Below are 12,156 nucleotides of genomic sequence, written 5' to 3'. Positions count from 1 at the left end.
ACTATATACTTCTTTACTTTTAAAAAACTTAAATTCATGCATCTATTTTATAATTAGCCAATAATTTTCACAGTAACATATTGAACATACAACAAAGTCAATACACACAATTTTATAATAACTTTTATATCCAATGTTAGCTAAAATAAATAAATAAAAAATCAAATAAAAAATGGCAATTACAAAATTTGAAACTGTATAAATTTTTTAAAAATAAGCCATCAAACAAAAGTAAAAAATTTAAGTATAATCTTATTTATAACAACATAACCTTTTTTAAGTATATAAAACTCACTACAATGGTATTTAAGATTTAGATTTAATTTAGTGAAACATTTAAGTTAGCAATACAATGATACAGTTTTGTGTATATCCTACTGAATGTGCATCAAAATTTATTCTTGTTTCCAAGCATAGCCTGAATTGTTTGCTCAAACAAAGATTAAATCTATTCAAGATCAATATTTAATGTGGCTTAATGGCAACCATGATTGACTGGTAACTACCCATGCTTTCTCTTCTACTCCAGCTCCTCCCAGCAAGTATTGCTATTACTAAATGCAATGTGGGACAACACCTTGAGAGTTGAGACCTTTATCTTGTTAAATGCCATATCTTCCTCAATTTAACATAGTTTTTTTGTTGTAGAAATTTTTTTATTTAAAAAAAGAATGCTTTTTTCAGATCCTAATACAAAAGATTGTTATTCTACTTTTAGGTTTGAATTTAAGGTTTAAAAAAAAGTCTGGAAAGGACTTAACCTCATCAACACATTATATGTATCCACTTATTTTTTTATTTCTGATCTCTTCCGACGCTTAAATCAACAGTAACAACCTGCCTCTACTCCAGCCCATCAGTCACTCGAAGCTCCTTGTTATTAGCTTCTCCTATTTTTCATTCTGAATCATCCTCCTTATTTATGCAATGAACCACCCGGTGAATGTTAACAACACATACCATTGCATCACATACTCAAGTCATTCACATTCTTTTATTTTTTCCAAGAAAGAAAAACTCAAGTTGAAACAAAATATAAATAAATAAATGCAGAAAAAAGAAACTTTAACATCGTTAAATCACATGAAAAGTTGTAACTAACACCTACATATTTTCTCCTAATCATCCAATAAAATATAAATATTATCTAAAAAAATTCATATAACTATATTAGATTTGCGGAAGTTCCTCTGACTACTTACATATTTAAAGATGCTAGTGGGTACCAAACACTTGGAAATGAAGCCCGACACTTTCTTCTGAAAAATTAACAAATATTATTAGTATGATATAGCAAACTATGGAAAAGAAAGTGAAAAAAAAAATTAAAAAGGGATACTTTTGGTAGAACGAAGGAGTTGGGATGGAATTGTAACGAAGGAATATTTCCAGTTTTTTCACTCTTTATTTCACAAACTTTGCTCACAAATAATCAAAATTAAAAACTGGTTTACTTCTATGTACAATAATTCTACAAATCAGATAAGTACACAACAAATAAAAGAATTCTTATAAGCCATTTTAAATTCCTTATTCATATATTTACTATTCCTAATAGCTAACACATAAAAGGATTGCTTAACACATTTACAATGCATGTCAATTGCAACCTCGAATTCTCAATGTCTAAGAACTGACATAAGACATGAAAACGGTAAAAAAATCAGCAATATAATTAATAAAAGACAAATACAGACTATCCAACAATAAAATATTAGGAACAAATTTTGTGGGCAGGTCAGAGTAAGCTATGATCTTGATACAAATGGCACAGTTGCTGTTTGAACCTCAACCCCAACTCCGCATCATCCTTTATCAAAGGGGAGATCATGATAATAGCAATGAGACTCTCTTAATAGATATGTTTACCACAAAGTTGAGGCACAACAAATCAAATAAAATCAAATTAGGAGTGGTTGAGAAATCATGAAACCTCATATGTGTATATTGTCTTCAGTTCCTGAGATATTTCTGAAAACTCAATGAGGGGATGCCATAGAAGAACCTACTATCTCTAACATGTTGTGGTAGCTGAACACTAAAAGAATCTGTAGTAAAAGACATCATCAATCAAAGATGTAAACACGGAGTGAACAAATGCACAATTCATAGTTAGTCTAAAATAATTATAAAGAAAGGTGAGTTACCGTATAGATTGGAGCTTCACATCCTCTTTCAATAAGCTTCATTTACATAAAAAGCCATTATAATGAGAATTTCTATTTTAATAGGACATAAATTAAATTATTATGACAAAGATACATCAGATGACTAAAACTTGAATCCACCAACTGGTCCTACTTGAAAAGCACCTTGAATAACATCGTCCATTAGCCCTGGTCCAGCCCCTGACCATGAAGTGCAATCCAAAAGATTTGTAATCTGCATAGCACACATACAAAACAGTAAATAACTATTATTTTCTTTTATAGAAAATTTTTTTATCAGAAATAGAAATAAAAGAGATGAGACATCCTCATATAAATACAAAAATATATTATTAAAATCTAAAGGGATAAGCCATGTACCAATGTTAGATTATCCTTTTTCATTAGTTAGGAGAAAACATTTAAGCAAGCCAGGAGCTTTTCATCATAGGGAAGCCGAAATGGTAATCCAAATTCCTATCCCAAATGAAATCACATTTGAAAGGACTCAATAAAATCCCTAGGATTTTTTTCTATGTCATTAAAAACCTTTGCCAATATCACATTAAATTGCCTAAGCCAAAAACTAATAATGTTTTTCAGAAAGCCAACTTATATTATTCACAGAAAGCAAGAAATAGGCATGAAGTTAGCTCTTCTGCTTGAATGTAAAAATATCTACAATCAAGATATTAAAGGAATATATAGTGAATTTGCTATGGCCTATGGAAAATAGGAATCACTCTCAGTGCATACTATTAACACCTATCACTATTATGTTATTATAATGAAATACTAATTTTGTTATAATATATATCATTGTTGTTATTAACAACCATCATCAACCATATTTATTAAGCACACAGCCATATTAGCCCCAAGAGATGTCAGCTTCGGTTTTGGTATTCAAGCAATGTAGAATGATAATAAACATAAATACAAAATCAGATGGAACCTGCAAGAATCCTATGCTTACCTATTTTTACCCATGAATTACAGAATCATTTACGACAACACTTTAAGCTGTAACTTGTTGGTATATGTGCAAAACCTAAACAACAAAGCAAAAACGACAAAAAAAATCATGCTTGAAGCAATCAGCAAAAGAAAAGAACTCTAATGTTGAAAACTGAAGCCCAATAGTGTTAAAAAAGAAAGATTGAAACTCTATAAAGTGATTAAGTTACCCAAAACTGACCATCTTTAGAGACCTTGAGCGATGAAGAACTTCTCAAAGCTCAATGAACAACAACAACAGTGTCTTCGAAAACCTCATCAGCTTTCACATTACCAAGAGATCCACAACCCGAACCAAAGTTTGAAACCGCAGCAGCTATTCCACCGAAACACTAAGTAAGTAAAATCAAAAGCAAACACAGCGTCGTGCTTCGGCTAAACACGACTCCTAAGGCAAAACGCGTCGCTGCTGCTATAGGGTCTCAGCCTCCTCTCCCATAGAAGGATTCGTTTACCAACCTCAACATGCATACCAACCAACTACAACACCATCAAACTCGCAGACCTTTCCCTTTGCCCTCTTATTCAATTCACGCATTTTCCAGTCTTCCTTTTTGCTTCTGTATTTTTTCTAATCGTGAATGGTTGTGAGATTGAATTGAGAGAGAAACAAATTGAGGAAAGAGAGAGAGGGAGAGAAAGAAAAATGATAAATTCGAAATTTTTTTAAAGAAGATTAAAAGTTTAAAACTCATTCGAAAATTTTTGCGAAAAAATTTCCCCTAATGAGTTTTGTTTAGAATTTGAAATAAAAACATTTGGCTGATCAACGAAAGGCAATCCGTGTGATGGTATTATCAGCCAATCAAATGCTACGATTATCCACTGTATTTGGAAAATTGCAATTTCGGAATTAGGGATACACAAAGTTTGAATTACCTAAAAGTCTTCTGTGCAAAACAACGCTTCATCCGTCTTTTTAGGCTCCATTGTCCAGTCACGCTAGTTTCAACATCCTATTATGAAGAGAAAAAAAACAAAACTACATAGGACAGTTGTCACTCTCTAAGAAATCATTTAACAGTGCTAAATAGTGTGTGAATTTACTGTTTGACTAGTTAACCACTATATATTAATAGATTTGGTTATTTGGATATTTGATTGTAATGATAATAATAATAAACTAAAATTAGTTGTTGTATTTGAATATATGAAGTAGGTCCGAAAGAAACGTGTCATGTACAAAAGTCTTTTTTGGCATTGTGAATTAATGAATGTAGAATTTTTTTTATTTCCTTGCATAGTTGTGTAAAACCGGTGAATTAGATCCTATACCGGTTCAGTTCAATGTTTGAACTGTATAAAGTGAAGAATTGGAATAAATCGGTCAAATTTAAAATGAACCAATAAAAATGGATCAAATTTGATGAAGATCGATCCAATCGGTTGAACCCCGTCCTTAATAAGAGATGTCCTTCACAGCCACCAGGTTGTCATGTTTCTTATTAATATATATGCAAATTATAATACATATAGATATCTTCTATCAAATAGTTTACTTCTATTTAATAGATTTTAATTATAGTTATAAAATCACTCATTCTTAAATTAATTATATTTTATTTAACAAGAATTATAAATTCACTTATTTTTTAATAAATACTTGTGGTATATAATAATATAATAGTATAAACTAATTAATAAATTATTAAAATTTGAAAATAATAGTTATTTTAATATAAAAACAAAATAAAAATATTTATGATAGAATAAAATTAACAAAATACATATTGTTCATGTTCCATATTATTTTAGAATAGCTAAATATTCTTAAAATATTGGTGAAAGGATGTATATTAAATTTTAATTTTAAATTTTTTTATTATTTTTTATTTTTTATTTACATAAGACCGGTCAACCAATTCAACCAGTGATCCACCGATTGAACCAATGAACCAATGACCCAATCGTCTGACCGGTTCCCTTGTAAATTGAGGAGGAGTTAGTTCCTCGTATAATATTTTTTTAATTATAGCGTAGTTAGCTTTGGCATATACACCATTCGAATTCCATCATCCCAAAGTAGTTACTGTTCAAATTAATAGATAGATTTTGCGTACATTATTAGTAAATATACACAAGCTAATCTATCTATAATGAAAAAAAAATTCTACTGTATGTCAACTAAAATACTTAATCAAGTTCAATCAAATATTGTTACTGTTCTTTCTTTATCAAGATTCTTTTTTAAGATTATATTACTACATGCAATAATATAATGTTTGAAAAATCACCAATATGTTGATTTTATTCACCGGAGAGGAGCTTCGCATTTATGCCTCGTGACTTTCCCACCTACCCCGGCCACCGATAAAGCGTCTAGATAAATCTAAACATTTATATGAGCCCATGTCGCAAGCTAAGGGAAATGTCATCACCCACCGTGTTATCCCAAAACCTTCCCACTTGGTCATTGTCTTCCCCTATAAAACACCATAATTCTTCGATCCACTCGTAGCACTACACAAACATGAGTTATCCCCCCACAAATCGGCCATATGATTCTTGCTCTCCTGACCACCCTTGGTATGTTTTCCTTTATTGATGGTAGCCGCCGCATTATAAGATTCATCCAACTGGTTTTGTTGAGGGTTTGCTGAATTTTGGGTTTGGCTACCGAACATGAAGGTCGTTCTCATTTGTTGGCAAAGAAGCTTCGCCAAAGGAAGAATGACCATTTGTCGGACATGTCAGTCATAATTTGTCCGTCGACAGTGATCTTGTGGACTGAAAACATTTGTGTATCTGGATCTGTATTGTTTTAGGTGAGAAACATGCAATTCTATGGTTCTTACAGAGTAATCTTGTGTACCTGTAGTGGTATCATTTTAGATTTCATAGTTATTAATACAATAAGAAATTTTTCTATAATTTACAATGATGTTAGGTGTGGATCATCTTACTTAATTCTGGTTGGGGTTGATTGCTGGCTTAGATTGTGCGATTGTGTTGACAGTCGTTGATCATGGTTACCATTAGAAATGCTACAACAGAATCTGCTATTTGAGAAAGTGTAGATAGTTCATTTCCTTTGACGCTATTTTTTCGTGTCTATTTATTAACAGGTGTATGCTGTCATTTTATTTACTATTCATGAAGTCTTTGTAGGAGTATAATTGTAATTTCTTTCTTTGCCATTGATAACTTAATTGTTCCACTTCAGCGTGTTGCATACTTGTATGTGTATTCTTTATGGATAATAGGCATGCATGAACCTGTGAAATTTGTTTTTGTTGGATATATGTCTTGAATATTTGATGCCAGGGTTTGCCATTTCAAGAAAAAAAAACCAATAGCCTTTGTTCTTCTAAATACATGTTATTGTATTCTAAATTTTTTTTTATTTTAGTTGGCCTGATATAATGACTATAGTTGTACAACATCCTTAACAGTAATAAATTGTTATTAGGTTTGAAAATTTTGTTTATTAAAAATAAATATATTTGAATCATATCATCATCATACCAATCAATTAACAAATTTGTTTCAACATAAGAATTTATCATGAAATTGTTCGGTAAGTTATTTTATTTGTACATTTTTATCTGTATATTTTACCTAGTTAGTCTTTTCATAACAATACTTATAACATGGAGTGAATGTTGTAATTTTTATAACGCGATATGTTTCTTCAAATCCTATCTATACTATGCATGAATGTGCTCAGTGCTCCCAATGTGTTTTACTTCTAGGTAAATCTCACTATTAATATTGTGCATGCTATTGCACCCTGTGTAAAATACCTAATTCTCTACACGTGTTGTTGACAGCTTCATTTAATGGGATGAATTTGTATAAAGGCTGAAAATTATATCAATGATGGGTATGACTGTGCAATGCTATTCATTATTCTAATCACATTTGACCATTCCACAGTATACTTCATGAGAAAGATCATCAAAAATCCAAAAAACGAAGAATTTCAGAGGTAATACATCCTTCTATTAATGTAACTACTAAACATTTTATTATATTTTCATTTAGATCAAGCTAATCTAGAAGAAAAATATTTTTGTGTGGTTTTGCTAACATCAACATTGTATTATCACTGCACTCCTTTGCTTTGGTGTTAAAGAGGTATATTTCTATTAGAATTTTTTTCTATAAATAGAAATATGTGCATTTAGTTTGTGTTTTTAATTTTATTTTCATATTTTCAGTTTTTAGAATTTTGTGAAAGAAAAAAATTAATGATATGAGTGTATTTGGTTTACATATTTATTTTTTGTTTTTATTTTTTGGATTTTTTTAGATATTTATAAAGAAAAATGGAAAAAAATAGATGAAAACAAAAAATAAAATGTTATTGTTATCTTTTTTTCTTGAGAACATTGAAAAAAAGCAAAAAATAAAAAATAAAAACACAAACCAAGCGCATTGTCTTTCTATTTTTACTTCAAATACGTACTAATAAATATAGCTTTAACATAAGTACTTAACATAAGTAAAAGAGAGATAAAGGTACTAAGTCAATTAACCAAGCTATATATATAATTACAGTCTAGATTATACATGTGTACCTATCGGATAAAATTGTGCTTGGGTTATACCCTTGAAGCATTGGATGTTGGATAAGATTATATATATTTCTATCTCCAGTACCCATAAGACTACTCTTATGATGGAATCCCAATATATATATATATGATTAATTGCCATTAAATTAGAAACCTAATATGTAGTACTAACATGCATATATAAGTTTATAAATTATACAAAGGAAAAACAAATAATTTGTACCGTGATGACTTGGTTAATCCGTTTTTTTCTCCTAAACAGTTGAGAATATAAGAAAATAAGTGACAAATCATTAAATAATGATAATGATGAGTTAGCCAGTTAGGATATGCTAAGAAAATATATAGATTCAACTAAGTTATTATTTTTAATAAAAAATTAAATGGGTTGAACAACATAAATTCATGATATATGCAGAGTGCAATGGTATGAAATATAGTCACATCAGTGGATATATGTCCTTTGATGTTTGTAATTTAGCTAGTGGTTACCTTAGATTCAAATCTAGATGGACTGGATATGAACTTCCTACAAGGTACTTTAAATCGTTATTTCAATCTTCGACTTGCATTTTGGTATCTTATAGTTACCGATTACTTTTCCATTGCTCTTTCTGTAATAGGTACTTTTTGTTCGGGGTAGTTGGGATGCTTGCTGGTTCTGTAACAATTTTTTTTCTTATAAAGGTTTTGATGCAGTAGCCAGCACTACCTAAAAGGTAGTGTAAATGATGATGCAATGCAGATTGTCTATTCAGGTTTCAAAATGTCATTTATGTGCTGTATACATACATAATTGAGGAGCTTCTTCTAGCTACTTACTATTGTGTTAGTTTGATCAACAGGTTAAAAAATCCTCATTGCGATTTGCCATTGGGTATTGGTGGTTCTGGTCTCTATTGTTATTGTTGGTTTAGTACTTTATTCTGCAATTGATCCTGACACCCCTATATTGTCTGCATTTGCAGACCATAGGATTCAATGGGCAGTGTAAGTGAATAATTAAGCTATGCTATAGTACTTATGATACATTGGTTGGCTATGTTCAGGTTTCTTTATTCATTTGATTCCCTTCAGATCAGGGCTGAGATGTGTTTGCTGAAAACTCACGTAAATATAATACATGATTTAACTCCTATTTTCTGTTCTAAACATCACGCGGTATAGTACTACTACATAAGCTAACAATTCCCTTCAATATATAAGAAACTTTTGCATCATGAAGTTAACATTTTTGCTCTGGAATATAGTTGCTACTAAAGTCATAATTTCTTACATGACTGTAGGTATTATTTTTCTTACATAGTTTCTTATTTCAAATAAAATATACAGAGATAGGGATCAGCAGTAAATTTTTTATCCGCGCTTTTTTAATCTATTTGAGAGTTTTTGATAGAAAAAGATAATAATGTTGTGCAATAAAGTTGTGTCGTCTTCCTTTTTTTATCATAAAAGAATATACTTTTTCTAATTATTTAACTGCTAGCTTACCTGTTTATGTTAATAATACGCATGCTCTATCCTTAGTGGATTATGATAATAATAATAATATGTATAGAAATACACTAAGTCTACATAAAAATGCTATTTTGTAGAAAATAACTTCCCTTCCATTTTTTTCGTTGTCAAGACGGAATGTTTTGCTATTTTGTTTCTCTTGTACCCACTGAAACCTTTGTCTATAAATAAAAGATTTAAAATTCTCTGATATAGGATCTACTTCGATATTTTAAATATGAAAATAAAAGATTAGTAGCAAACACTGTATACATGGTGTGAAATTATTTTATAACTGATAATTTGGACTAATATATTATCTCTATAAGGAACATATACATTTTATATGTCAATCTTTATTTTTTGTTGTGATTAGTTCTGGCTAGTAATGTTGCATATTTTCTTCGGTGAAAATAATTCCGAAACTACATGTGTTATTGACATGAGGAATTGATTCAATGAAGACATATAATGATATAATTCATTAGCATTATTGAGGGGAGAAGTGGCAGGAAAAAATTTCAAATACTTTGATATTCTACCAAAGCATGGTTTGCATCCAACAAAAAAAATCGATATGTTAACTACTACTATAATATTTTGTCTCTTTCAACAAAGTATATTTTTTAAAGTATAAACTAATTATGCTATTAGTTCGAGTGATAACTCTGTTATCAACATATATTTTGCCGTTAGTGTTAATGAGAAAATTGAAAGAATGCATCCCCTAAATTATCATCTGGTATTTTTTTTTTTTGAACTTTTATATACTTTTGCAATATTTAGGTTTTTAGCAGTGGCAAAAAGTCTATTTTTCATTTTCTTTTCCCATGTGTTGTCAAGCGAGACTATTGCGTACATTATTCATACGTGAGAGAAATGTAATTTTTCGCGATATTTGATGATATGCTTGGGTAATTAAAAACACTTGTAGTCCGTATAATCATCCATGCTTGAATAAGTTGTCATACAACATTTTTTGGCCTAGTGTCTGTTTAGTTTTCTAACCAACATTCCTAAACACTTTTTTATATACCACGTTGTCGATTTCTATGTTGTTATCCTCATCGTGGCATATCAATATTTTTAACCCTGCTCTATTTATAACTCTGAATACTGTAACATATAACTAACCATGTGTAAAGACTAATTTTTTTTTTAGGATCAACCCAACTTTAGACAACGATTGGCCTTGACTTATTAATGGCCATCATATATGATACCATTATCGGAAATTGTCTACGTTGAAAGTTGAAAGGTATCCTATGATCAGATGGAGTTAAAGTCATTCTTGGGATGAAAACCTTTTGGCAACTATTTGATCCTGTTAGGCTCCTTGCTTCTATTATGTGTTTACCAATTTTGGTTATGACTAAGCGAGTGTCATTGCATAACCCAGATGAGTGGTCAATATTACAGAATAACATTATAGGTGTCCCAACCTTGAGTGTCAATTCATGGTTTGGCACCCCAAAGCATTTAATCGTGTTTAGGAACTCAGGTGTGTGAATTGATGCGGTGATGTCATTAGCAGGTTCTGTTTCACATGCTTTGTCTGAGCTATAAAAGGTTTGCACCTCAGTTTGGTTCAAACTCATCATGTAATTATTGATTTCATCAACAATATGCAGTGTGAGTGCAAGTATGGACCGATTCTGAATATTGAATAATGGATACATAGTTTGTCCCATCAAACAAATCCGGATATATTGCTTTGCAAATAGCTACGATGGGGTCATCCCAATCCTTTATCATGATATCATCCGAGATTTTGACTTTATCAACACCATCCTTATGAGTGTCATGGTTTCCATCACTGATCTTAAGAATCCATTCTTCAAATTCCTTTAAGTCTTTTATTTTTTCATCATCATGTGTAGCTTTTCAGCCACATGTTATTTGATAAAGTAACTTGCAACTCTCTCAGTTGTAAGATGAATTTATCATTATTGCATGTACAATATCTTACCTACTACCTTTGGGAATAACAGGAAGTATCTGTCGAAAATCCCCACTGAATACAACTATCTTTCCTCTGAATGGCTGATTTTGACTATTCGGATTACCAAACCTCAAGATATCCCTCATTGTCCTATCAAGCGCTTCAATGCAATGTTTATTAACCATAGGAACTTCATCCCATATTATTAACCGAGTCTTTATTATCAACTCAGCCAATGCACCGCCTTGCTTTATGTTGCATGTTGAAAATTTGTCAAGGTTGAGTGGGATTGCGAAACATGAGTGTGCCATCCTACCACCTGGTAACAATAAGGATGCTATCCCGCTTGACGCAACTGTGATAACAATCTTCCCTTTTGATCTAACTACAGCAACTAGTGTCTTCTAAACAAATGTCTTTTCAGTCCCACCGTATCCATATAGGAAGAAGACCCTCTCTTTCCCATTATTCACAGTTTCTATAGTTTGTTCATGTACTGATCTTTGTTTTTCTGTTAGTCGTTGCAGATATGTTGTGTGTTCCAATATTAGATTACGTCTATCATATCGAAGTTCATCGTGAATCAGTCTATTAATCCCAATGTGCATCAAAAGTATATAACATGCCTCCATGTTTGGGTATGGCATAGAATGGTAGTCTTTTAAGCTCTTATTGTAAGCCTTCAATAAATCTTCAATTTCAATTAGAATCAAGTCCTTCAGCTCTTCATCTATTATATGTAAACCTACATTGGAATTAAAAGGCTATGGTCAGATGAAACCATAATAACACTATCAAGTTACGTGCATGCCATTATTTCTGAAACAACAAGGATATCTATTACTATATTGAATTTCCCATATACTTCAAATGACTATTTATACATCAAATGTGTGTCCTATTGTGAGATTATAGCAAGTATATATAACTGTTTGAACTCATTGATATGATTTTCCTAATAGCATTCCTTGAAAAAGAACTAATAGTCTTTGTTCTTCAAAACACATGTTAATTCATTTTAAAAGTTTTGTATTTT

At 30.9% G+C, this 12,156-nt stretch overlaps 1 protein-coding gene across 1 annotated transcript; it reads right to left on the bottom strand.

Annotated features, from left to right (window-relative positions):
* Positions 1–10,353: 10,353 nt before the first annotated feature.
* Positions 10,354–11,431, bottom strand: LOC148554699 (uncharacterized). Its single transcript, XM_088490443.1, has 3 exons — positions 11,155–11,431; positions 10,907–11,058; positions 10,354–10,833 (listed from the first exon to the last, which is right to left on the bottom strand). The coding sequence occupies exons 1-3, from the start codon at positions 11,429–11,431 to the stop codon at positions 10,354–10,356; spliced, it is 909 nt and encodes a 302-aa protein (XP_088346569.1).
* Positions 11,432–12,156: the final 725 nt, after the last annotated feature.

The sequence above is a fragment of the Arachis ipaensis genome, chromosome B6 (genome assembly GCF_059453495.1).
Source record: "Arachis ipaensis isolate K30076 ecotype BB chromosome B6, ASM5945349v1, whole genome shotgun sequence".
Lineage (NCBI taxonomy): Eukaryota > Viridiplantae > Streptophyta > Magnoliopsida > Fabales > Fabaceae > Arachis > Arachis ipaensis.
The sequence above is the reverse complement of the archived record's forward strand: the minus strand, read 5'-3'. Positions and strand labels throughout refer to the sequence as shown.

Excerpts from the sequence above, each read along its gene's own strand:
- LOC148554699 (XM_088490443.1), bottom strand. The coding sequence starts at position 11,431 with ATGGCACACTCATGTTTCGCAATCCCACTCAACCTTGACAAATTTTCA. Across the intron at positions 11,059-11,154 it reads ACTTCCTGTTATTCCCAAAG|CTACACATGATGATGAAAAA; the intron begins GTAGTAGGTAAG and ends GTGGCTGAAAAG. Across the intron at positions 10,834-10,906 it reads AGGATTGGGATGACCCCATC|AATCGGTCCATACTTGCACT; the intron begins GTAGCTATTTGC and ends TTCAATATTCAG.